Raw genomic sequence first — 27,391 nt, forward strand, 5'->3', positions numbered from 1 at the left:
AGCGGGGGTCCAAGGGACCGGCAGTTCCAGAAGGTGATTCCTGAGAACAGTGTTGCTCAGGATCTAATCAGCTCCAGCCAGAGGCTGGGGAGAGGGGAGACCCCAGAGATCTCTGCTCTAGAAGCGGAGGGCAGGAGAGATGGTCACAGCCCAACAGGAGGAGGTATTAAGCAGGAAGGAAAAGGGGAGCCTTGGAGGCTGAGCACTCAGCGGGAGGCTCCGGGGCCCTGGCTTTGCCTCCAGCCCCACATTCTGGGCCCTGCAGTCTGGGCTTGGAGCCTGAGCCGGCGGACTGCTGCCTCTCACCGCCAGAGCCGCCCAGGCAGCTCTGCCCCTTTTGCATAGATGCGGGATCCTGAACACACACACACGCACACAGGCACGAGCTGGAGCCCGGCTGACACAGTCCCAGCACCTGTCCCGGGCCTGGGCCGAAGGTTCGCCTCCTCCATTGACAAGAGACAAAGCCTGTAGAAGGTCCCACCAGACCCCACAAAAGAGAGGACCTGGAGTGGGCTGGGGCCCCTCTGACCAGGCAGGCAGGTCTCAGCCAGAGCAAGAGTAGAGGGTGGCACCAGGTCCTCTCCCCTTGTCCACAGACCTGAATCACACTCTTCCCGAGGGGCTTGTTCAGAATTAGGGACAGCGTGGACCATGGCCCCGGCCCTGACCACGTCCACCAAAACACAAGACACAGTAGGAAGGCCACAGACAGCAAGACGCAGACAGGAGCAGAGGGGCTACGCAGCTCGACTAGATTCCAGGGCTGAAAAATATATAGATTTTATGTTGTCAAATATAGTCATACCTTTATTTTCTCGGCAAAGCTTTTGACTATTTCTAAGGAGACATTGCGCAGCTCCGTGAGTACACGGCATGAGGCGGGGTCCACGGCCAGTCTTGGCTTGGCTTTGGATTGGGGCTGTCCACTGCCCCTCCGCGTCATGACCCCAGGGTCCTGTGGGGCAGCCCAGCCCTGCCCCCAGAGTTCAGGTTTGGCTTGGCTGGGATCGGGGGGAGCTCCACAAAGGATGGCAGGTCTGAGGCCTGGAGTGAGGACGGGGGGCTTCGGAGGCACGAAGCACGTGGCTGAGGGGCTCCCCCCCGACCTGGGGGTGAGGCTGGCTGCCCCCCCAGGGCATGCAGGCATCCCCCGCACCAGCGGAGGACACAGAGAGGAAGGGCATAGTCCACGAGTCAGGGGACAGCTGCTGAAACAGCGGGGGTGGGCAAGCAACCTTGACGGAACCAGAGTGCCCCCCTAGGCCAGAGGGGTGGGTAAGACACAGAGTCCCACCAATGCTCCCCACCCCTGCTCCAATGTAGGGCATAACTCTGAAGAGCGGGTGGGGTGAGCAGACAGGTATACGCCCTGAAGGGGAAGAGGAATGGGTTTACTCTGTAAAATAAGAATGTTAATAAAGTGTCAGCAGCTTTGCTGGGGGACCCAGACATGGTCCTAGGGAAGGAGGGGGGGGCCAGTGAACCTTCCCAGGTTGACTGGGCTTGGGCTGAGAGCCCTTCTCCACTCCAACCTAGGAGACATTCCAGGGCACCCTGCTTTGGCCTGGACGGACATCATGGCTTCAGCACCTCATCTTGCCATTCATCCTGCTGGATATTCCTCCAGAGGCAGATAGGTGTAAGATTTGGGAACCCTCATCCTAGAAAGCAGGCAGCCACCTCAGGGGAGATCCTGGGGTGCATGAGAACCAAGCCCCAAAATGAACATAGTGCAAAGAAGAAGTTGGTCCTAAGGTCCCCAGAGAAACTCAGGCAAGCTCCAGGGGCTGGAGTCAAACCAGCTGGGGTTGCTGAGCCCAGCCCCGCCTCCCAGGCTGCAGGGCCTTGTCTCAGAGACTGGAGGAGCCCCCTTGAGCTGCCAGCCCCATCTCCTCTTGTGCTGGCAGAGTCTCCAGATGGGAGCTGGGGCTCAGGCCAGTCTGACTCTCATAGAAGAATGACCTGACACCCTCAGAAACGCCAAGAGGAAAAGTGAGGTGGGGAAGATCTGAGATGAACAGACAGACAGGGGACCCATACTGCCCTCTGCCACCTCTTGCCCATCACCATCTTTCCTCCAGCCCGTGGCCTGACTGCGCTCCCAAATCCCAAGTGGGGAGCAGTCTGAAGAGGCTGGAGCTCAGCGCACGCCGAGTGGTTCCAGACCTGTTCCGAGTCCCAGTCCCCTGCCTGTACTTTGGGTCACAGCTGCCACCATCTGAGGAGATAATACTGGCCCAGAAGCCTGGGCTGAGGGCAAGGGGTGGCTTGGGAGACAAGGCCTGGGGTACGCAGGGAAACAGACAGGACCTGCGGGCGGGGGATGGGGAGGCCGGGCTGACAAGTCAAGGCTGGCCTCCCCAGATCATCACACGGGAGACTTCCTGAGCAGCGACTGCCCTGTGTGGGGGGCTGGGTGGGCAGGGGGGCTGGGGTGGGGGCCTCGCCATTTTCTCTCTCTGCAGTGTGTCTGATCAGCGGGCCTCCCGGCCGGTGGTCTCTCTTCCCTTCTCTCCTGCTGCAGTTTTCGGACACCTTTCCCCAACCTTCACTCCCAGCCTCTGACACGGTTATCATCCTGAAAAAGCCACCTCCAAACCCCAAACTAAAGAAATAAGATGATGCCCCAGGGGAAGGTGTGAGAGGGAGGGCGGCACCCCTACAATCGGTAGTTGGGCCGTGGGAGCTCCTGCCCGGGCCGGCCCTCCTCAGAGCTGGGAGCTGCCTCCGGCGGTTGTGCCAGCAGCACTCGGGCCCTGATGGCTCAGCGAGCGGCAGCTGATCCTGCGGATGGAGTGCAAGGCCACGGTGCAGCAGCCCCGCAGCAGGGAGCTGATGTTGTAAATGGGCTGGCCCTGGCGCCGCTGGGAGCGGCAGAGCCAGGCCACCGTGGGCACGGCGGGCACCACCACGGCCAGCAGATCCACGATATAGTGGCGGCTCCAGTAGCTCTTGGGCTCCTTCTCGGCCGTGGCTGCCTCCTCCTCCTCTTCCACAGGGCACGCCACGCTCACCGATGGGCTGGGGTTTGGGTGGGCACCAGGGCGGTGTGGGGTGGGCCCCCAGATGATGGGCTCCGGGGCCTCCAGCTCGTCCCCCACCGTCACCACCACTGCAGAGTTGGGGTCTCTGGGCCCCGGGGGGTGGGGATCCGGCTCTGGGCGCCTGTCCCCTGACTCGGGGACCATCCCGCAGACCTGGGCCTGGGTCACTTTCTCCAGGATGGTGTCCAGGTCAGGCTGGGATGGCATGAAGTCCGTCTGGATGGCGCGCTCCTGCATGCAGCTGGCCTGCACGCCGGCCTCCGTGCCACACAGCAGCTTCTCGTAGGTGTTGCTGGCGGGGAAGCGGGGCCCCAGGCTGAAGGAGCTGTGTAGAGATGAGGGCTCCTCGGGGCCGCAGTCCACCCCTGACGACAGCAGGCTGCTGGCCTCCAACGCCTCCGTCCGGCTCAGGGTGTCATCGTTGGCCACGAAGCCGCTGTCGACCCCATCCTCGGCCGAGGTGCCAGGGTGGTCCCCGGGCGGGCGGTCGCCGCAGACAGCGGGGTCGCTCAGCTTGGTGTAGGTGGAGCTGCGGGTGAGAGAGCGGGCCGGGGAGCCACCAGCCGACTCGGCCGTGCCGTCCTCCTTGGCCAAGCCGTTCTGGGCCACTTCCATGCTGTGCAGTAGCGTCTCCAGCTTCTTGTTCTGGATGTTGATGTCCACAAAGTACTTCTGCAGCCCCTTGTCCTTGTCGATCAGGTTATTCTTGACGGTGTCGATGACCTGCTTGAGCTGCTTGATCTCCTTGCGGGCCTCCTTCAGGGCCAGCTGGGCCTCCACGCGGTGACACTCCTCTTCAATCCAGTCCTCCTGCATGCGAGACAGCTGCGTCTTCAGGTCATCTATCTCCGTGTCCCTGTGAGCGGACGAGACACCTGCGCTCATCACCTGGCCGGTCACTCCACTGAGGACAGGCAAGGAGGGGGTTGTCCCCAAGGACAAAAGCACTAAAAACAAAGGAACGGCTCGATGTCTCCTTCCTCATCCTCTTTATTCCACTGGAGAAGCAGTGGGGGTGGGAGGGGGGTGAGGGGTCAGGACAGAGGAGCCTCCTCCTTGGGGACAAGAAGCCACCGTCGCATTCCCACCCACCCCAGAGCCGAAATGCAGACGACTGTCCACTTTGACATCCACTACCCAAAGAAAAGAGTTGATGATGAAGACCTCGGTTTAAAAATGCAATTGCTATAAAAACTTAACACATCCATTTAAAACTCTTAACATAAAACCACAAAGATGAAACCTAAAATCTCTGCCCAGAGGATGTGACTTCCTACAAAAGCCGGTGGTGGAAATTTTCAGTGGAGGGTTATTTGGCCAGCAACTGCGGGGAGAGGGTGACAAACCACTTTGTTTTTATGAGAGAAATTACTGCCGCGAATGTAGTTGATAATGTTACATCTTCCCTCCAGGGGAGGGGTGAGAAGTGGTGGATGAGTCCAAGGAGAGTAAGGAGAACAGAGTGGCTGTCTTTTATCTGTGCTGGATGTGTCCTTCTTATAAGTAGTGTTGAGAGGAGAGGCCCAGAAGATTTGCTGAAAAAGGCACAGAACTCCTCCCAAGAGAAGAGGCAAGAGCAGGCAACACAGACTGTCAGAAGAGTCTTGGCCAGAAACTCTCAGGCTTTTAAAATCCCTAAGGCTTAGATGAATCTGAGGGGCAATGCAGGGGAGGGAGGTGAAGTAGGAAATGATGCTATCTAGTCCAGGGGTAAAGCCAGGGTGAAACTCATCAGGATGGGCCAAAAGCAGTAAGAAAGGAAAATCTTTCATGGAACTGAACCTGGCCTGCATGCAGCCACTCAGCCCAAACCCTCCATTCACATAAATAAAATCCAAATGGCATGTCCATCACTTTGGGGTTTATAAGGCCAGCAGAGGGACCAACCCAGATCCAGCATCGTGCACTTTTCAAAGGAGGATTAGAAATTCAGGAAATGGGCCTAGGAATCTCACTCTGCAAAACACTGAAAGGCCTGGGCCTGGGGTGCTGCAGGGGCCACAAGATCAGCAATGGTATCAACTGGAAGGGAACAGAGGGGAAGGGCTGCCCAGCAGGGCACAGCTCGGCAACGGAGGTGCGGTGGCAGCGGGAACTCGGAGGGGCTCAGAGCCCCTACAGGTGTGGGGGAGACTGTCCACTCCTCCTGCCTCGGGGTGGAGGGTTCACTCTAGGGTAACCCTGCTCACTGACGCTGAGCCCTGGGAGGAAGGGTGAGTTTGGAAGAAGGGACTGGGCATGATCAGCTGGGCTGGACCCTCTTCTCCTTGGAGCTGGCAGGACCCCAGAGCTGCGGCTTCCCAGCCCTGCCTCCATCTCAGGTGGGCTGCAGGACGTTATGTTTGAACTGGGTCTTGACGGATAAGTTTGCCAAGGAAGTGAGATGGGGGGAAAGTGCATCTTGGAAGTGGGGATACAGTGTATGAAAGCACAGCGTGAAAAGCCGTCTTTGAGGAGCAGGCAGGCTACTGCAGGAATGAGAACATCACTGTTCGCAGCGTGTGTGGAGGGCGACAAGACAGCAAGTAGAGAATGGCCACAGTTACTGCACCAGTCATGGGTGGAGAGGCCAGGGAGCCGAGGGCAGGCAGGTCCACAGCAGGGCATCCTGCCCAAACCACACAGGGCAGGTCGCCTGCTCTGAGCCACAGGGCAGTCCTGGAAAGGCAGCAGGGAAATGGGCTGTCTGCTCCCTGAGGACATCGGAGCAAATGGCCAAACAGGCCCAGGGCATCACTGAGAAGAAAACGGGAAATAGAAATTCCGGCTCTACAGACAAGGAGGCCCACAGAATGCCACCTGTGACCTCAAGTTCTAAACCACAACAAATACATACTGAATGGTTACTTGGCAGAGCTCTGGTCAAGAAAGATGTAGTCTTATTTACTTATTTTATATATATAATAGACACATTCACAGAGGGAGAAAGATTACTGGCTACCAAGGATGGGGTTCTTGGGGAGAAATGGGGGCATGATTGCAACTGGGAACAGGGTTTCTGTCTGGAGTGATGAAAACATTCTAGAATTAGATACTCTTGATGGTTGCACCATTCTGTGAATATACTAAAAAACCACTGAATTGTTTACTTTAGATAAGTGAATTGTATAGTATGTGAATTATATCTCAATAAAATTGTTATATTAAAAAAAGAAAAGATGAAGGAAGGCATAGTCATGGTGCCCTGACCCCCAGTGCCCTGCCTGGCACCTTGTCCAGCTCAGAGTTAGCTGTGTATCTGAATCCACACAGTTTGGAGAAGATGGGTAGATGATGCAGAGGTCAGAGGGCAGCCCTGCAGCTTCCATCATAAAGATGAAGCTGTCTGCCTGGAAAGGTGAAGGCTGGGAGGGTCAGGACTGGCCCTCGGGTCTGGAGAATGAGCTCAGACAAGCTCATGGGGTCTCCTGGGAGACCCCTGGGCTGGGTGGGCGCTCAGAGAAAGGTTTCTCACAATGGATGAGGAAGAAGGCACCTGGGCCTGAACGATGGGTCAGGAGCCCCTGGTGACCCCCTGGGAGGAGGCCAAGGAGGGTTAACAGGTTGTTTCTCCCCCACCCCGCCCCCCCCACCCCAGGGGCAGGTCAGCCAGGAAGAATGCCCTGGGCTCCTACTCCTCAGGTAGAAAGGAGCCAGGGCACGAGAAGTGGCCAAAAGGGGCTGCCAGGCTCCGACCGAGAGAGCACTGCCTTGGAGTGAGAAGGGAGGCGGGGAGGCCGGGGAAACCGCTTTCGGCTTGGCCCTAAACAGCCACCTGAAGCTTCTAGGAGCAGCTGAGGGAGGGAAGGGACGGATGGGGTTTTGCGGGAGAATGGAGCCCCCAGCCACTCCTTCCTCCCAGAGATGCCGCGGGCCCTGGCCTTCCGCTCACCGGTCCTGGAGCCGGTCCTGCGTGTCCTTAAGCCGGGCCTTCAGGTGCCGGATGCACACCTCCTTCTGCTGCAGGGGCGTCAAGTACTGCTCCGGGGTGGGGGGCTTGATGCCATGGTTGTCACTGCACAGCGTGTACTTCATGGAGCGCCTGCCAGGGGGCGCTCGTCAGCGGGGAGGGAGGAAGGGCCTGGCGATGCGCTGTGCCTCCAGGAGCGAGGGAGCCCCACCTGCCCATCCCTGTGCCCCGCCCCCTCACCCCGGTGCCCCCGCCCACTCACCCTGGAGCCCAGTCCACCCATCCTGGTGCCCGATACCCCCTCCCCTCCTCCAGCGCCTTGCAGGCCAGGCCTTCCCCTGTGCCCCTGTGGGCACGAGAACACCCGGCCCTTCTGGAAGGTGGGTTTTATTAAGGTTCTTCTGAGGGGAGGGCATAGCGTCGAGGTGGGGAGGTCAGGGCTCCTGTAGCTCGGGGTGGGGAGATACGTCACAGAGCGTGTGGACAAGCCTGGTACCACCCAGGGCAGTGCCATCTCTGTCAACCCAATCCCAGCGCTGCAGCCCAGGGCTGAGTCTCCCATCCCAGAGAATAAGGCTGAGGCAGGGAGAAGCCTCCCTCTCCTTGTAATTATCCCGGGGCCTGCCTGGTGGGTAAGGACTTATCTGTGATATATGTGAGTGACTCGGTGTGGAAATCTAATAACTGTACCGCAAGAACCATATGAGCTGGCTCTGTGTTGTTGTCATCACCGTCTCCTAAGCGTTCATTCTGTGTAAGGCAGGTACCGAAGTGGTAGCCTGTCCTTTCCCTGGCGTAAGGTGGGTGATAGTAAATATAAAATTAATAGTGTGTAAGTTTTCTTACTGTTCTACAACTGTGCTTTCAGAGGATCACATTACCCTACAGTATGCCTTTCTCTTGTAATTGGAGAAACTGCATATCAGCCTGTTATCACTGTAAGTGGTTTTTAGAAAAATGTAACAACGTTTCTCATACTATATTATGAATATGACTGTAATACTGTATGCCATAAAATTTTGATAATGATTCATTCATTAGATAGGCTGGGCTACCGTGAAGCAATCGTATTGCTGCTTCTTTGTTATCAATGTGTATTGTTATCCATACATGCATCATTATACTTGTAAGTAAATATGAATTTCTTTTTCACATGATCTTTTCATTTTTGATGTCTAGTCTTAGTGATACATATAATTCCTATAGCACTTTGTGTCATATAAGACAATATTGCTGTACTGACAGATGATTCATCTTAGAAACAATGTAAACATAACGTGTCAATAAATACAGTGCTGTAAGCATATTTTCTTGTGCTTATAATTTTCGTAACATTTTGTTTTCTCTAGTTTACTGTATTGTAAGCATATTGTTGATAGTACATATAACACACCAAATATGTGCCAGTCAACTGATTATGTCATAAAGGCTTCTGCTCAACAGTAGGCAGTTATGTTTTGGGGCAGCCAAATGTTATATGTGGATTTTCAACTGCACAAGGGGTCAGTGCCCCAACCCCCTTGTTGGACCAGGGTCAACTATTCTAGGACACCAGCTCATGAACTTGTTCCCACAAATGCAGGTGGATCCTTCCCATCTACACATGCCCACTCATGCTCTAGAGGCACATGCGAGCCCAGATGTGCTATGAGCATCGACCTGTTCATAGCTGTACCCTGAGGTGGAGGCAGGCTGGATACACACCACTCCCAGCAGCCACATTCCCCTGCATGGGGTTGTGCAGACGTGTGTGTGTGGTGAGCACACCCAGGTCCCACCAGTGCCAAGGAGAAAGAATTCCCACCCAGAGGAGGCGGGAGGGCCAAGGCTTTCACCCAGGGGCAGAGAGCACCCCAGTCCCACCAGCAGACCACGGCCTGACCTCCTCAACTCACAGCTTCCTGCCTTTTCCCTGACAGAACTCCCATTTTGCTTGGGTGGCCCTGCAGCCAGTCAGTCACACCTGCACCCACCAGCACAGTGTAGACAAAATTTACTGGGGAACATGTCCTGTCTCAGAAAATATGAGCCTGGCGTAGGGGGAGGGAGGGTTGGCCTCCTGCCTGCTTCTTCCCTGAACGTGGACCTGATGCCTGAAGGTGTCGGAGCCAGCTGTACACCAAGGATGGTGGAGGTGGGGTCCTCGACACTTTGGGGAGTCGCCCACCTCTGGCCCCTTGTTCTGAAAGCATCACCCCTAGTTTGTCTCAGCCAATGTCTTTGGTTACGTGCAGCTGGGTATGATCATATTCATGTTACAGATGGGAAACTGAGGCTCAGAGAGAAGGGACCTGCTCAAGGTCACACAGCCAGGGAGCTGGGGATGGTTAGAACACCCACACCCCCCAGGCCCCAAGGCGTTCAGGTTCCCCGCGGGCTGGGAGGCGGGAGGGAGGGGCCGGTTACCTGGGCGTGGGGCTGCTGTCACTGCCCTTGCAGGAGCCCGAGTTGCTGCTGCTACTGAGAGAAGAGGTACCGTAGGCATCCCGCACACTCACGGGCGGAGAGGTGCGCCTGGGGGCAGGGAGAAGAGGCAGGTGCTCGTTCTGGATGGTGGGCAGCTGCGGACACTGGGCGAACACCGCCAGGCCGCTGCGGCCCAGAGGGCCCCCACTTTGGGGTCACCGCCGGGGAGAGAAGGAGAGGGGAGGGTGGGGGGGACAGAACAGACAGGGGTGACAGAACAGACAGTGCAAATCAAGATGGAAAACCAGGAGGAGGCAGGTCCTCCTGGCTCCCCAGGGCAGAGGTGGAGGCTGAGCAGGGCTATGGGCCAAGGGTGGGGCCCAGCTACCCCTACCGAGGGTCCTCAATGTCCAGGGTCCCCCAAGCCCAGAAGGAAAGGGCCCTGCATGAACTGAGACGGAGGTGGAGAGGAATGGGCAGGCAGGCGTAGGGGCAGGAGGAGGGGCATACGGGGAGGCCAGGTGAGCCTGGGTGGAAGGCTACATGATGTCTTTATGAGGATGGAACAACAATATTAATGATGGGAGAGATCCAATGGTTTAAGTCTTCAGAGAACTTTTCTATCCACGGTGTCATCTGAGCCCTTAAATAGTTCCTGAGGCAAGCGTCAGCAAGCTCATTTTAAAGACGAGAAAAGTGGGGGCAATGACTTGCTCCAAGACAAGTAGATGGTGGAGTGGAGGCAGAGACCCCCTCCCCCCACTTTCAGAGGCCAAGGCTCTGGGCAAGGGGGAGACTCACCTGCGGGATCCACCAGAGGCCCGTCTACTGCCTGGCAGGGACATGGCCATGAGGCTGCGGGTCCGGGTGAGGGGCGGGATGGGCGGTGTCCCCGGGGCTGAGGAGAGAGGGCGGGTTGGGGGGGCCGTGGGGAGGGCCGGGCCCGGCCACGTCATCCTCTCGCTGGGGCCACTGCCCGGCATGGCTTCTCCTCTCACCCTTCAGCAGGACACCCGGGACCAGATGGGGGGCTGGCAGGCCAGGTTCTGCCCACAACTGCCTCCACCAGTGAATTTAGCAGGGTCCCACCACCCAACTTAAAATCATGATCGTCAGAGCCTCAAGACAGCCAGAAATCATCAGTCCAGCCCCGTGTCCTCAGATGAGTGGATGGTGCCCCAGAAGAGCAGAGGCCTCCCCCCAGGTCACACGGACACTGGGGCAGGGCCTCCTGATTGGCTCAGCTCAGCACCGAGTCCGGCTGTGAGCCAGGGCCCCCAGACCCCTGACTCTCAGACCCCCCACCCCTGTGCTGGTCAATCCACCCTCCTCCTTGGAGGGGACTGCAGGCTGGAGGACTCCTGGAGCATCACCAGGAAGCCCAGATTAGGCTGGGCTAGTCTCGACGTCACCTTCCCAGAGGGCCTGTTGGTGCGAGGCTCAGGGCTTCCCGTCTATAGGGGAGACAAGACAGACCAACACACCAGCACACGTGTAGAAAGACATATGGATACACATGAACATGAAAAGGTACCGCATCCCTGCCATTCCAAGGCGTGCCGCACAGAGCTCAGGGAACATGCTCAGGGGGCCTGAGCAGGACATTCAGCCCGTGCCCGCCCTGCCCCCACTGCCCACATGCTACACACAGGCATGCCTTTGCCCATCCATGCAAATGCGCATGCTCATTTTGGGATGCATGAGGAACTCAGGGTACAGGCTCAAAGCAAATGAGGAAGGAGACAGATGGGAGAAGAAGACACCCCCCGCCCCGACCCATTCAGAGCATCACTGTAGGCTGGACCCAGTAGGAAGTGACCATGCCTGCAGAGATCCATTCTTGGCCCTCTTGACAAGTGGGTAGGGAGACTCAGACCTGGGCTCCTGTCCGGGGATCCCTAGGGCCCTTTCCTGGGTAGGGGTTTGGGTTCCGAGGGCAACTTTACAGATGTTTAAGGGAGGGAGAGGCCCCATGCTGGGCTGGTGTTGGCTGTTGTGGGAGGAGGCCTGCGCTGGGCTTTAGCCCAGAGCTCCTGAAGGCCAGGGCAGGGGGTGGGCCTGGACTCTTTGCAGCCAACATGCTAGTTCTGTGCCAGCTCCAGAGACCCTAGTCCCCTCCTTCCACACTCAGAGCAGGGACTAAGGACAGTCGCCTGGGTTACAGGACTTGGCCGAGGACACCGTGCACTGGACCTTCCTTCATGCTGGGAGAGAAGCGGTTGCCAAGCCCTACACCACGCCAAAACCCCGTGCCAACCACCTTACGTACATTACGCCATCGACTCCTCCCAACAACCCTATGAGGAAGTGCTGTGATTAGTCCCTTTTCAGATGAGGGATCTGAGAGGGAAGGGACTGCCCGAGTCCCTGCCCCAGTGTGGCAGGACCAACACCTCAGCCAGGCCAACACCAGATGCTGAGGGGCTGGATCACGGAGCCTGGATCCCCTGCCCAGGGCACCACCCCTTCCCACGTCAGGGCCTCTGAGGATCCCGGCTGCCCTGGCCAGTGGCAAGGCTGCCTCCTGAGCAAACAAAGGTGCTGCTCAGGTGGCCTGTTTCTTGGCTGGGACACAGACACGGTCTGTTCCCTGGAGGGCCTGGACACAGCCAGCATTGTCTGCCCAGAGGTGTCAGGTGCCAGGTACGGGAGCCGCCGGCACCCTACCTGTTACCTGAGCTGCTCGACCTGGCTTGGCAATGCATTCCACCCGCCATGCCCCAACCACCCAGGCAGGGCCTCCTGGAACTGCAGGGCTGGCCCTCAGAGGAGGAACCGTGGGACAGGGGCTGGGGGGACAGGGGTGCTCCTCCATACTTGCCAGGAAGGCCACCAACGTCTTAATACCTCCTAGGCACAGGAGGGCCTCAACCAGGAGCATGGGGGAGAGGCTGATTGTCCTTACTCATGGGTGGACAAGGGCTTCAAGGATCACCTGTCTTTTTTTTTTTAATTGGAGGATAATGGCTTTACAATATTGGGTTAGTTTTTGCCATATAGCAAAGTGAATCAGCTATATGCACATACATATCTCCTCCCTTTTGAGCCTCCCTCCCATCCCCCCACCCCTCAATCTACCCCTCTAGGTTGTCACAGAGCATGGAGCTGAGCTCCTTGGGCTATACGGCAGCTTCCCACTAGCTATCTTATGGGAATGTATATATGTCAATGCCATGCTCCAATTCATCTCACCCTTGATCATCTGTCATTGACGAAACTCTTCTGCCTGCTACCAGGTGACCATGCTGAGTGCTATTATGTGACTTGGCCCATTATTCCAAGTAAAAATCCTTTGAGGCAGGATCTGTTATCACATTTGGGTTCAAGGTCACACAGCTGCACGTCCAACAGACCCTGGCTTCTAGCCCCAGTCAGCCTGGCTTTACCGGCCATCCTCCCATCATCACTTCTGGCTTTTGGGAGGATGCTGTGCCTTCAGGAGGACTTTCAGCAGAGGCAGGACTCAGAGCTGAGGCCAGGCCTCACTCTTCCAAGCTAGCTCTGGTGAGTGTTGCTAAGGAGCTCGCAAAGCCTGGGTGGAGCTCTAGGCTCCAGTCCTGGGAGGCAGGCACCAGGCCTGCTTTGCCTTGGAGCTGCGTGTGGCCTTGTACAATGAGGGCTTTGTCCCCATTCCTACCTTGCTTGGCAACCAATCCCACACCTCCCTCCTCTCTTGCTCCCTCTTCCTTCCTCTCTGGCCTGGGGAAAGGCGGGGCAAGGGGATGGCATTTGTACCTGGATGGAGCCGACAGTCTCCTGGGAGGCCAAAGACAGCCATTCATCCGGGACAGAGGTGGAAGTGGCATTTCCCCTGCTGGGATGAGACCTTGCAGGCTGGAGTCCCTCTGGGAGGGCAGAAGATACCCAGGCCCAAAGGGAGTCACCTCCCCAGGATCCAGCCCAGAAGTGTTGGTGAGCACCTGTGCTCTCTCAGGTCCTCCCTCCCCTCTGAGCCCCAGAGAGGAGGTAAGTTGCCATGGTGTTTGTTGCCATGCCAACTGCTTGGCCTGGAGTCCCACAAGCCTATCCCCAGGTGGCCATTGGAATGGAAGGTGGAAAGGAAACCCCTAAACGTGGGGAGCTGGGCTGACAGTCGCCCCTCACCTCCACCCCAGGGTAAGCCCAGGCCCATTTCCCCATCCTGCCCACACCTTGGCAACCCTGTTGGATCCACCCCTTTCATCAGTCCCTCACACACCCAACAATGGGAGCTTGGGAGATGGAAAGAGTCAGAAATAGTCTAAGAGATCTGGGCTCAAATCCCAGCTCTGTCACCCTCTAGCTGCCTGCCTTGGGCAAGTCATGCCACTTCTCTGAGCCTCAGCTTCATCATCTGTAGGTATAACAGAAAGCTCCTCATATGGTTACTGTGGGGATGAGATGGGATAATTCAGGCACGGGGCTTAGCCCAGTGCCCACCATACAATGAACACACAAAAATGGGAAGTGCCAGGATTTGGGTAGTAGGTAACTGCAGTGCAATGTGAGCTTTGAGAGAGAAACATTCAAGGCATAATAGTGTCTTCAGGAAGGTCAGGGAAAGCGTCTTCAAAAGGAAATTTACACTGGGCCTTAAGGGGTTAACAGGAGTTCACCAGGCAGAAAAAGTGCATGGGAGGGATGGAGAAGCCTGGGCAAAGGCAGTGAGTAGTTCAATAGAATAGTGTGGCTGCTTGAGGAAACTAGGGGGCCTAGTGGAGGCAGGGGCACAGTGGGAGTGAGGCTGCAGAAGGAGATGGGGCCAGACCACACAGTGCCACAAAAGCCAGAATCTTGTCCTGTGAGCAACAGGGAGCCATGGAAGGGCCTTAAAATGGGGATGGACATGATCAGATTTGCATTTTAGAAAGCCCTGCGTAGGGGATCTTTGTGGACCATAGCTGGAAAGGAAGAGAGACCAGTTAGGAGGTTATCAAAAAATTAGAAGGGCCTGGTTCAGGGCATGGGCTTCCCAGGTGGTGCTAGTGGTAAAGAACCTGTCTGTCAAAGCAGGAGACATAGGCGACGTGGATTCAATTTCTGGGTTGGGAAGACACCCTGGAGGAGGGCATGGCAACCCACTCCAGTATTCTTGCCTCCATTATTCTTGTCCAGTATAACCCATGGACAGAGGAGCCTGGCGGGTTATAGTCCATAGGGTCACAAAGAGCTGGACATGATTTAGTGAGAATGAATGCAGAGCAGCCCAGGAACAATGGAGAAAAGGGCATGGGGGCTCCTAGAAATTTATCAGAGGCCCTAAATTAAGTAAAACGTAGGGCATAACTCATCTTTTTTTTTTCTTTTTAGGTAAGAATTGGATTTATTTAGAGAGAAACACACTCCATAGACAGATTATGGGTCATCTCAGAAGGGGAGAACAGTCTAGGGCAAAACTCTTGACCATGGCATTCAAGGCCCTCTCATCTCTACCGATTCCAACCAGCTCTCAGCTGCTTGCTGATCCCCGAGGAAAGCCCTGTTCTTGCTCCCATGTCTGCAAAGGCTGTTTGCCCAGCTGACAGCCCTTGCCCGGCCTTGTCCTCATGCATACATTGCACTTTGTGTTAGGGTCTGCCCTGCAGGCCTTTCCTCCTGCGACTTCACCGGTCACTTATTCTCTCGACCACTTAGCATGCCATGGCTTAGGTTGAAACTCAGGGAACACCACCCTCTGGGGAACTTCATAAAAATAAACACAATCAACACACAACTGTTAGTAACACAATGGATTAAACAGACACGTATGATAGACCAAGCGGTTGGATTAGATGGTCTCTAAGACAGTTCTGGATCCAACATTCTCTGATTCTAGGGCTGTGAATGAAATAATAGAGTTCTAATTGATGCTTTCTTCCCTTTCAATGACTAGAACCCCTGGGTTTCAGTTTCTCCATCTGTAAAATTAGGAAGCTGCCTTCTTCAAAGCGAGACATGATGGAATTTTACTCAATCAGTGAGTCATGGGGGAGAAACCAGGCTCTTGAGTTAATCTAATATGCTAGCTAAGTGAAAGTCCCTGTATGTACCATAAATTATCCTCCCCCGCCCCCAAAGAATTAGCCATCAATAAAAGAAGAAAGCTATCCAAAAATCCAAGGGAACAGAACAATCTGTGTCTGATGACTCAAGCCTCTCACAGCTGTGGAAAGCAAAGCAACACAACCTACAGACCAGAACTTGGGTGAAATCCTCTCTCTGCCAAGACTACACCAGAAGGCAGAACATTCCACCTGTCAAGCTGCAGAGCGCTTGGTGCTCCTAGAACGCTAATGCAGAGAGGAGTGGCAGGTGAAAGACGGGCCTGGAGTGTTCCAGCCACCCTCTCTGGATCTCCAGGTTAGTGCTCTGAGCGCTGCTCATGGCTAAGGGGTTTGGTAAACTTCCCCTGGCTTCAAAACCTCATCACCCACTACGCTTCTCCACACTGTCAGCAAAAGCCAGGACCTTTCCTCCTGGACATGGAACGGGAGGCAGTGGCAGCACGTCTCCAGCTTGCTCCTTGTTTCCTACACAGGCTTCCCGCAGAGCTGGAGCCACAGATGCAGCCACTGGACCCCTCCTCACTGTGGCGACCCCAGCACAGCTCAGGGCAGACCCACAACTTGACCACGTGCTGCAAAGGCTCTCAATGCAAGCAGGATGGGAGTGAGGGCGGAGGCATCTGCTGTGCTGGGTAGTCTCCGGTAGTTACACTCAGATCCCAGAGCTGGGAGGGCATGGAGCCCAGTGGTCTTCAAACCACCCAGAGAACTTGCCCCTGGGACTGCAAGGGGCTGTAGGCTGAGGCCTCCTTCCCCATTTCACCTGGAGAGGCTCCTCTTGTATCTGTTCTACCTATGGAAGGTCCAAAGTAAGACTACCTTTTTGGGTTTTGCAGGTTAAATATCTATACAATGTATATTTTCTGTGATGAGATACTCCTTCATATCCACTAGGATGGCTATAATCAAAAACACAGATAATAATAAACAGGGGTGAGGATGCAGAGAAATTGGAACCCTTGTGTGTTGCTGGTGGGCATGTAAAACAATATGGTACAGCTGCTGTGGAAAACAGGCTGGCAGTTCTTCAAGTAAAACACTGAATTACCAAATGACCTAGCAATTCCACTGGTGGGTATTTACCCCAAAGAATAGAATATAGATGTTCAAACAAAAACTCACATAGGGATGTCCATAGCAGCACTGTTCACAACAGCCAGAAGCAGGAAATGACCGAAATCAAATGTCCATCGAAGGATACATGGACAAAAAGTGAGGTTTACACATTTGGTGGAATACCATTTAATCAGAAAAGGAATGAAGTATTAATATATGCAACAACATGGATGAACCTTGACAGTATTATGCTAAATGAAAGAAGCCAGACACCAAAAGACACATACCGTGATTCCATTTGTATGAAGTGTCCAGAACAGGCAAATCCATAGCGACAGAAAGCAGATTGGCAGTTGCCAAGGGCTGGGGGAAGGAGGAGTAGGGAATGACTGCTAGTGGGCATGGGATTGATGAAAATGTTTTAGAATTAGAAAGCGGTGACAGATATACAACTTTGTGACTATGCTAAAATCCTTTGTATTGTACATTTAAAACTGTGGATTTTATGGTATGTAGCTATATATCAATAAAATAATAATATATATATAATCTATATAATATTTATTTCAAATGAACTGGTGTAAAATGACAGGCATGGTCCAAGAAGCAGAAGGGAACGATGGCTCAGCAAGCAGAGACCGGACAGGGACCAGAAGCAGCCCTCCTGTTCTACCTGACTCCAGGCCGCTGGGCCCAGGGCGGCTGCTGTCCTGGTGCCCCTGAGAGCCTGGAGGAGACAGGCAACTAAGGCTGCCCCTCTTGAAGGTTTGGAATATCTCCAATTCCATCTGATTCTCACAAATTCCCTGTGGAGGGAAGCCAGGTAGAGACCGATTCATGGAGACATGGGAAATCTGAAGCTGCAGAGCTTTTGAGATCACTCAAGGTCACACCTGGACGTCTAGGTCTCAACGCCTGCATTTCTACTGCATCATGAAGGTCTCATAGCGCAAGAGATCTGGGACATGTATTGTTATGCTGCATGAAAAAGCAAAATTCTACTTTCCTGGGAGATCCTAAAATACTGTGGGGGAGATGTGGGGTTACATCCCCAAATCCTGTGCTCTTCATGCTTCCATAAAAGGAGGACATCGCAGGTGGAGAAAAGGGAAGCCTCATATACTCTTGGTGGCAGTATAAAATGAGGCAGCCTCTGAGGAAAACAGTGTGGAAGTTCCTTAAAAAACTGAAAATAGAACTACCATATGATCTAGCAATTCCACTCCTGGGTATATATCCAGAAAAACCAGTAACTTGAAAAAACATATGCACCCTAATGTTCAATAGCAGCGCTATTTACAATAGCCAAGACATGAAAACAACATAAGTGCCCATCAACAGAAGATTAGATTAAGAAGGTGTATATGTATATATACACACACACATAAAACGAATATTACTCAGCTGTAAAAAGAATGAAATGTTGCCATTTGCAACAATGTGGATGGACCTAGAGAATATTATGCTTAGTAAAATGTCAGACACAGGAGAAATATGTGATATCACTGATATCTGCAATCTAAATAATAATACAAATGAATCTATATACAAAACAAAATATACTCACAGATACAGAGCACAAACTTGGAGTTACCAGAGGACAGAGGGAAAGGGAAGTGACAAATTAGAGGCTGGGGTTAACAGACACAAACTACTGTATATAAAATAGATAAGTAACAAGGATATACTGAAAAGCAGTGATCCCCAACCTTTTTGGCACCAGAGACCAGTTTCATGGAAGGCAATTTTTCTGTGGATCAGTGTGGGGAGATGGCTTTTGGGATGACTCGAGCTCATTACATTTACTGTGCACTTTGTTCCTATTATCATTACATCAGCTCTGCCTCAGATTACCAGGTATTAGATCCTAGAGGCTGGGAATCCCTGCTGTCAAGCACAGGGAATTATACCCATTATCTTGTAATAACCTAGAATGGAATATAATTTGAAAAAATACTGAATCATTAAGCTGTACTGCTGAAACTAACACAATAGTATAAATCAACTATATTTCAATAAAAAGATGATAAAATAATACACTTCCTGAGACAAAAAAGTGGGACATCACAGAAACAGGAGGCTAGCAGAGCAAGGATGATTATTCAAAAAGAAATTCTTCATGTCTTCTCCCTAACCAGCATAAGTCTCTCCACGTCCCTCCAAGAATCAGCCGTGTGGGCATAGAAGAAGCCCTCATTGCGAGGACCATTGTGTTCAACTCTTCCAACAGCTGTTGGCTGCACCCTGCTCTCTAGACCAAGTGCTTTGTGAGCCCAGCACTGAGAGACCCTCAGCTCCCCAAGCCATATCGCAGGGTCACTGTCATGACCTTGGGCCCTTGACATGTCTGAGTCTCAGCTGCCACATGCGTTCAGTGGGAGCCACCCTCCTGACCTTGCCTGTCTCTTTAAGATCCAACCAAGGCAATGAATGCAGCAATGGAGGAGGTGCTTAGACAAACAGAAGACAGAATATTTCTTGCCATTACTACGAATATCACTACCTTGAAGGGGATCTTCTCTCCTTTTTCAGAGATATTATTCTTTGCTTTATGTCAAGTCCCAGCAGGCACAGGGGGTGACTCTGAAATTACTGGCACCCTCTGCCCAGCTGACTGCCCTGGGCTGGCTCTCCAGGGCAATGCCTGCCAGGTCTCCTATATGGGGAGGGGTAGCAGGGGGCAACACTGGTTTCTATCCCTCCACCATCCAGCATGCCAAGGCTGCCCCTCTGCAAACAGCCACAGGGAGGCCTGGGGGACAGAGGGGCCCTGGTGCAAACCCCAGCTGGGCAGATGCCTGGCAAGTGGCTCCTGGCAGATGGAGGCCCTCCAGTGACCTTGGACACAGCATATGCTTCCCTGGGCTTCCTGGCTGATAGAGCTGTCAAGCCATCGCCTGGCTCCTTTCCCCACTGCCTCCTCTGCCTGAGGTTCCAGCTCTAAAGCCTCACAGGATGGGACCTCTGACTCTATGGATTCTCTCTCTCTCTCTCTCTCTTTTTTTTTTTTCAAATCTCTGCCTTGGTTCTCAGAATCCTTGAGTTGGATTGAGTTGAGTCCACACCTATCCTAAATTTATCCCAAGTACCTCCAGGGGCTAACAACCTCACAGAATTCTAGAATCCTGGGTAGATTTTGTCATAAGCCATCATTTTACAGAGAGACACTGAAACCCAGGAAGAACATGCAATTTGTTTAAAGTTGCCCAGCAAGTGGGGGATAGAGTCTGGGCTGGGAGTTCAACTCCTGGCTCCAGTGACAAAGCTTCTGCACTGTGGCCTCCACCCCACACCCCTATTTGAATCCAGGCAGAAGCATCCTAAAAGATGTTGCTGTGAAAGTGCTGCACTCAATATGCCAGAAAATTTGGAAAACTCAGCAGTGGCCACAGGATTGGAAAAGGTCAGTTTTCATTCCAAACCCAAAGAAAGGCAATGCCAAATAATGCTCAAACTATTGCACAATTGAACTCATCTCACATGCTAGCAAAGTAATGCTCAAAGTTCTTCAAGCCAGCCTTCAACAGTACATGAACCATGAACTTCCAGATGTTCAAGCTGGATTTAGAAAAGGCCAAGGAACCAGAGATCAAATTGCCAACATCTGCTGGATCATCGAAAAAGCAAGAGTTCCAGAAAAATATCTTTATTGACTATGCCAAAGCCTTTGACTGTGTGGATCACAACAAACTGTGGAACATTCTTCAAGAGATGGGAATACCAGAGCACCTTACTTAATTCCTGAGAAATCTGTATGCTGGTCAAGAAGCAACAGTTAGAACTGGACATGGAACAACAGCCTGGTTCCAAATTGGGAAAAAGTATGTCAAGGCTGTATATTGTCACCCTGCTTATTTAACTTATATGCAGAGTACATCATGTGAAATGCTGGGCTAGATGAAACACAAGCTGGAATCAAGATTGCCAGGAGAAATATCAATAACCTCAGGTATGCAGATGACAACACTCTTATGGCAGAAAGCGAAGAAGAACTAAAGAGCCTCTTGAAGAAAGTGAAAGAGGAAAGTGAAAAAGTTGGCTTAAAGCTCAACATTCAGGAAACTAAGATCATGGCATCCAGTCCCATCATTTCATGGCAAATAGATGGGGAAACAATGGAAACAGTGACAGACTTTATTTTTGCGGGGCTCTAAAATAACTGCAGATGGTGACTGCAGCCATGAAATTAAAGGATGCTTGCTTCTTGGAAGAAAAGCTATGACCAACCTAGACAGCATATTAAAAAGCAGAGATATTACTTTGCCAACAAAGGTCCACCTCGTCAAAGCTGTGGTTTTTCCAGTAGTCATGTATGGATGTGAGAGTTGAGCTATCAAGAAAGCTGAGCACCAAAGAATTGATGCTTTTGAACGGTGGTGTTGGAGAAGATTCTTGAGAGTCCCTTGGACTGCAAGGAGATCAAATTAGTTAATCCTAAAGAAAATCAGTCCTGAATATTCATTGGAAGGACTGATGCTGAAGCTGAAACTCCAATACTTTGGCCACCTGATGCAAAGAAGTGACTCATTGGAAAAGACCCTGATGCTGGGAAAGATTGAGGGCAGGAGGAGAAGGGGACAGCAGAGGAGATGGTTGGATGGCATCACTGACTCAATGGACATGAGTTTGAGAAAGCTCTGGGAGTTGGTGATGGACAGGGAAGCCTGGTGTGCTGCAGTCCATGGGGTGGCAAAGAGTCGCACATGACTGAGTGACTGAACTGAGAAGTTTGATAAATTAAGAACAAAAGCTAGCTTTTTGTGTAAAGAGGTCATGGAAGGAAAGCTGAGGGTGAGACAGAAATCTCACCAACTTTAAGACAGCTCACAAATGGCACAGTAAAATATACACTGAAACTGAGGCCTGGGGAAGAAGGGAATACCCCAGCCTGACCACACATGCAAACGTGGTAGCAATAATGAGGTTCAGGGTCCACTCTGAGCTTCCTGACCACCAAAGCAAAAGGAGAAATTATGCCAAGTTTTCTTGTTCTTATAGTTAGAGGAGAGTGGGAAGCAGACTAGTTCTTCAGGATAAATAAATCTCTCCCTAAAATGATTGCTAAAAGAAACATTATGGCATGGGATTTGCTGTAGGGATAGAGGACTGCCCATTGTGAACCTACAACAAGGGTCCCAAGGTAAGGGAAAGACGGTCATCTCTGAGCTCGCCCAAGTTGCCCTGTGTGTGCTATGCTCTGCTGACACGAGATTGAAAGACCCATGGAACACAAGGACCAAAGGCTAAAAGGGTGTACAGATGTGATCTGGTCTGCCTGGGACCACAGCCCCTTTCCATGGAGATAGCCCCACCCAGACTGAGATGAGAGAGCTTCTGTCTTTCTGTGTATCCAAACCAGGAGACCACAGAAACTCACACTGTTGTCTTGCATTCTTTCTCCCGCCCTCTCTCCTGGCATTTCATGACAACCTAGTCCAACGGCCACATTTTCTAAAACATAAAACCAACGACTTGTCAGAGGCCACAATGTGAGCTGCAGGGTCAGGGGACAGGAGACTGAAGGTGGGCCAGCTGAGTCCAATCGCACCAACCACTCTGGGCATGCTGCTTCTGTTGGAAGCCAAGTCTCATCTATCTTCCAGAGGCTCTTGGGGGCTTGGAGACACAGGCCCAGTTCACCCAACCATTTCTTGGCCCAGGGGCCATGATGATCCTACATCAGCGTCCTTTACCTCTCCTCCCAGGCCCTCCTTCTTTCTCCAGCTGCCAGCTTCCCTGCCATCCTCGGCAGCTGACTCTTACCCAGCTGATTTCCAATGGCACGTCCACTCTCAAGCTGAATTCTCTTGCCTTCACCAAGATCCAAGGTATTTGATGGTGCCCAACATAGCTCAGACTTTCTGGAAGAGGGTGGGTAATTATAAACCCCTGTTCCCAAAAGACTTCCTACTCTGGAGAAGCTGCGTGTGTGTGTGTGTGTGTGTGTGTGTTAGTTGCTCAGTAGTGTCCGACTCTTTTGCGATCCCAGGGACTGTAGCCCGCTAGGCTCTTCTGTCCTTGGAATTCTCTAGGCAGGAATACTGGAGTAGGTTGCCATTTCCTTCTTCAGGGGATCTTCCTGATCCATGGATGGAAGCTACATCTCTTATGGCTTCGGTACTGGCAGGCGGATTCTTCACCATGTGAGCCACCTAGAATTCTTTTTTCCAAATCTATGAATCCTTGGGATTCTTCAGTAAGTATTGGCTTCCAGGTAGCCAACTCCTTTTGACTCAAATTGGAACACAATTGTAGGTCTCGGGCATTGCAGGCAGATTCTTTACTGTCTGAGCCATGAGGGAAGCCCCAGAGAATCTGCTCTACCCCTTAATTTAGCTAAAGTGAGCGTTTATAAATGTTTTAAAGGAGAGATTCTGTAAACATCCACATCTGTATTAAAATCCTTTTGTCTCAGAATGAGTTTTTACCCTTTGCTAAGAGACTAATTGAACAGAAAGACATGGCTTTGGGATCAGATAATAAGTCTGGATCTGAATTCCAAACTGAACCATCCACTATCTTCATGACAGTGAGAATCCCACTTAATTTCTCTAAGCCTCAGTCTCCTTATCTGTAAAATGGAGCTAATTACAGTTGTTGTGCACAAGTATAGTCACGATTAGCAATTATGTGTGTCTAATTAGCTATTATATATGTGAAATGCCAAGTGAGGAAAGCACTCCATACGCCGTATTTATTTATTCACCTACATAGTCTTATTCTTGGGCTTCCCTGGTGGTCCAGTGGTTAAGAATCTGCTTTGCAATGCAGGACACATGTTCAACCCCTGATCCAGGAAGATCCCACATGCCAGGGAGCAACTAAGCCTGTGCGCCACAACTACTGAGCTGGTGCTCTAGACCCCACGAGTTGCAATTACTGAGCCCATGAGCCACACTTATTAAAGCCTGTGTGCCTAGAGCCTGTGCCCGGAACAAGAGAAGCCACTGCAGTGAGACGTCCACGCAGCACGACAAAGAGTAGCCCCCACTCTTGGCAACTAGAGAAAGACCAGGTGCAGCAACAAAGATCCACCACAGCCAAAAAATATAATAAATAAATCTTAAGAAGTCTTATTCTTAATGTTATTCACACGTTACATTTTTATCCCACCTTAAAATCTTCCTCTGAAATATCATCATAGTTTGTATTTCAGGGGGCCTTCTATTTCTTCCCAGGCTTTGTTTTCTCCATAGTCCTTCGCCACAGCTCATATATTTACATATTTTGTTTATTGTCTCTAGAACACAAGCTCCAGGAAGGTAAGAATGTTTGCTTGTTTTGTTCTTAATTTAGTTTCCAGCACCTGGATTAGTGCCTGGCCTCAAATATTTTCTGAATGAATTAGTGGTTCTGCATTCACTTTGATTGATGTCACTACCCAGGTAAAAGCATGCTTCTGGCAGAAAGTGAAGAAGAACTAAAGAGCCTCTTGATGAAAGTGAAATAGGAGAGTGAAAAAGTTGGCTTAAAGCTCAACATTCAGAAAACTAAGATCATGGCATCTGGTCCCATCACTTCATGGCAAATAGATGGGAAAACAGTGGAAACGGTGGCTGACTTTATTTTTTTGGGCTCCAAAATCACTGCAGATGAGTTCCAAGCTTACTCCTTGGAAGGAAAGTTATGACCAACCTAGACAGCATGTTAAAAAGGAGAGACATTACTTTGTCAACAAAGGTCCATCTAGTCAAGGCTATGGTTTTTCCAGGTCATGTATGGATGTGAGAGTTGGGCTATAAAGAAAGCTGAGCACCGAAGAATTGATGCTTTTGAACTGTGGTGTTGGAGAAGACTCTTGAGAGTCCCTTGGACTGCAAGCAGATCTGACCAGTCCATCCTAAAGGAGATCAGGCCTGGGTGTTCATTGGAAGGGCTGATGTTGAAGTTGAAACTCCAGTACTTTGGCCACCTGATGCGAAGAGCTGACTCATTGGAAAAGACCCTGGGAAAGATCGAGGGCAGGAGGAGAAGGGGGCAACAGAGGATGAGATGGCTGGATGGCATCACCGACTCAATGGACATGGGTTTGGGTAGACTCCGGGAGTTCGTGATGGACAGGGAGGCCTGGTGTGCTGCGGTTCACGGGGTCACAAAGAGTCGGAAATGACTGAGCAACTGAACTGAACTGAACTGAAGCAAGTCAAAATGGGGCAAAAGAAAGTTTAGCAGTACTTAGTTTGTTATTTTAGTCCTTTTCACACATGGTGTCCTATTTAGGTGGGCTTGTCTCTCCTGCTAGATTTGTAAGCCTGGGTTTTTTTTTCACTAATTTATTTTTTAATTGAAGAATAATTGCTTTGTAAGCCAGGGTTTTATCCGTCTTCACATCCATAGTATCTAACAGGGTCTTGAGTGCAAAACTCTTAAAACCTGTATCTTAAAGGAAAGCATGAAAGCAGCACAGTTTGAAAGCTGCCATTTCACCAGTCTCTTGCCAGGCACTGTCCTGCGTGCTCCACACTGATCCTGTCAATTCACCCTTATATTATGGGGTGTTCTCTCTGAAACCAGAAACCAGTGAACTTGCATGAGGGCAGGTGGCAAGTAGGTGGTAATGCTGAGAGTAGAACTCAAACCATTCCAGCTGCCCCTCCAAATTATTGGGTTGGCCAAAAAGTTCATTCAGGTCTTTCCAGAACATCTGCTATAAAAACCCAAATGACCTTTTTGGCCAACCTGATACATCTCCCCACTCAGAAAATCCAATTCACTGTGTCAACAACCCCAAATACTAATAGCATCCCTCAGAGAAAAGTGAAATATATATTACAGTGGATCCTCATTGTTTGGGGAGTCCATAGTTGTGAATTCACTTACTTGCCAAGGATTTATTTACAAGTCCTGTTGGTTGCCTGATGCCCACATTCCCAGCTCAGGTGGAACAAGGCAACCTTCTTACTTCTTTCCTTTCTTTCTTTCAAAATAAAACTTGATAAAAAATTAGTGTTTCAAACTGGAGTCACCAGAAGTACATAGTTATTGAAAATATACATACTTCACTTGGCTTGTTTCATTTCTTAAAAACAAATGTCTTTTTGTGGTCTATTTAGAGCCATGTTTTAACAGTTTTGTGCTCTTTTTTGCAGGGTGACTTTGCTATTTAAAATGGCCTGCAAGTACAGAGCTGACATGCTCTCCAGTGTTCCTAAGCTCAGGAAGGCTATTAGGTGCCTTACAGAGAAGATAAATGTCAGATAAGCTTCATTGAGGTGTGAGTTACAGGGTTGCTGGCACAAATTCAATGTGAATGTATCAACACTGTATATTAAAGGTGCTGTCTTAAAACAGAAACACAAATAAATAAAACAAGGTTTTATTGATCAGTTGATGAAAACATGACAAGAGACTTCCAGGAACCTAGCTCTGTTTTCCCCCGGGAGCAATGGTTTTGCACTAATTCAGGGTTCCCAGTTGGTTTATAGTGATAGAACATGACTATTGTAAATAAGAATTGACTGTGCTAAGCATAGGTGCCAAGGACACAGATATGCACAAAACAGGTCGAGTTGTATTCATGTGCACACTAGTACACACATATAACTACGCTCATCTGTGTGTGTGCAGTCCATGTACTCAACACTGCCATTAGCACCAGCACAAGCCAAGCGTTCCGAGGGGCTGAGGAATAAAGGCAGGAACTCAGAGGGTAGAGCCAGACGCCCCTGGATTCAAATCCCAGCTCAGACGGGAGCTGTGTGCCTGCAGGCCAGTCACAATCAGGGCCAGTTTCCTTATGTGCACATAAGGTTAATCACCGCCACATGGTGACGTGGGCCTGTGCATGTTAAGGTGCCAAGCACAAGGCCGAGCACACCACAAGTCACAGGGGGGATAGGGTTTGGAGCAAGCAACAGGACAGGGCCTTTTAAGGCCCTTGTTATCTATTCCAGTAGTCATGTACAGATATGATAGCTGGCCCATAAAGAAGGCTGAGCGCTGAAGAATTGATGCTTTCAAACTGTGATGCTGGAGAAGACTCTTGAGAGTTGCTTGGCCAGCAAGGAGATCAAACCAGTCAATCCTAAAGGCAATCAACCCTGAATATTCATTGGAAGGACTGATGCTGAAGCTGAAGCTCTGATACTTTGGCCACTTGATGTGAAGGGCCGACTCATTGGAAAAGACCCTGATGCTGGGAAAGGTTGAAGGCAAAAGGACAAAAGGGTGGCAGAGGATGAGATGGTTAGATAGCATCACCAACTCAGTGGACATGAATTTAAGCAAACACCAGGAGATAGTGAAGGACAGAGGAGCCTGGCATGCTACAGTCCATAGAGTCATGAAGAGTTGGACATGACTTAGTGACTGAATGGCAACAATAACAATTTGTACAGGGCATGTGTAGGGAGTCAAACTTAGGGCCTCCTCCTTAGCCACTGGCCTCCTTGCTCTCACAGACCTGGGCTTAACTCTGCCCAGTGTTACTTCTAGGAACACCTGAGGCTAGGAGTCCAGGAACCAGAGGCTTGAGAAATGGAATATTTCCTGTCATAGCAGTAAACAAGGCTGTCACAGTCATCAGTGATGGTATGTAGCCTTCCAAGCCACTGAAAACTTCCAAGCCCTAAGAAAACTCAGGAAGGTGGAGAATACCTGCCACCTAGCAGCCATCAGACTGCAGCCACTCTCTACCGTGAGCCCTGAGGAACTCAAGATGTGAAAACAGAATATTGGCCCCAGATAGCTGAAGTGCATATCAAAAGAATGGTGACTTCAGCACAGCCAAAAATATAGAAATAAAAAGAGACATATATATATACACGCACACACACACATCTTGCATCTTCCCCAAAATAGAAAAGCACTAAATTCCTTAACTTGGGATATTCAGCTTTCTTTAATTAACAATAATCTTTTGATTGTTCAGACTGCCTGTTCTTTGTTGCAAAACTTCTGTATAATCTGGTTCCTTCCCTTGCCTCCTCCGAGCCGTTGTCTCAGGGTTACTTGAGATGCTGTCTCTTGGG

The 27,391-nt window shown here is 51.2% G+C and overlaps 1 protein-coding gene across 10 annotated transcripts in view; it reads right to left on the bottom strand.

Moving 5' to 3' along the window:
• Positions 1–787: 787 nt before the first annotated feature.
• Positions 788–27,391, bottom strand: part of SNPH (syntaphilin) — a 42,953-nt gene continuing 16,349 nt past the window's right edge. The window contains exons 1-6 of one of the 10 annotated variants that reach the window (XM_043883897.1): positions 13,078–13,156; positions 11,612–11,639; positions 10,144–10,796; positions 9,343–9,450; positions 6,919–7,068; positions 788–3,903 (exon numbers count right to left, since the gene is read on the bottom strand). In XM_043883897.1, coding sequence (XP_043739832.1) covers positions 2,712–3,903; positions 6,919–7,068; positions 9,343–9,450; positions 10,144–10,325 — 1,632 coding nt within the window. In that variant the 5' untranslated portion in view covers positions 10,326–10,796; positions 11,612–11,639; positions 13,078–13,156 and the 3' untranslated portion in view covers positions 788–2,711. Of the gene's footprint in view, positions 3,904–6,918; positions 7,069–9,342; positions 9,550–10,143; positions 10,797–11,611; positions 11,640–13,077; positions 13,157–16,708; positions 16,728–27,391 lie in introns of those variants that run through there. The other 9 variants (XM_043883900.1, XM_043883902.1, XM_043883899.1 and 6 more) reach the window with 9 other exon arrangements.

Source organism: Cervus elaphus, chromosome 23 (assembly GCF_910594005.1).
Source record: "Cervus elaphus chromosome 23, mCerEla1.1, whole genome shotgun sequence".
In the NCBI taxonomy this organism is placed as follows: Eukaryota; Metazoa; Chordata; class Mammalia; order Artiodactyla; family Cervidae; genus Cervus; species Cervus elaphus.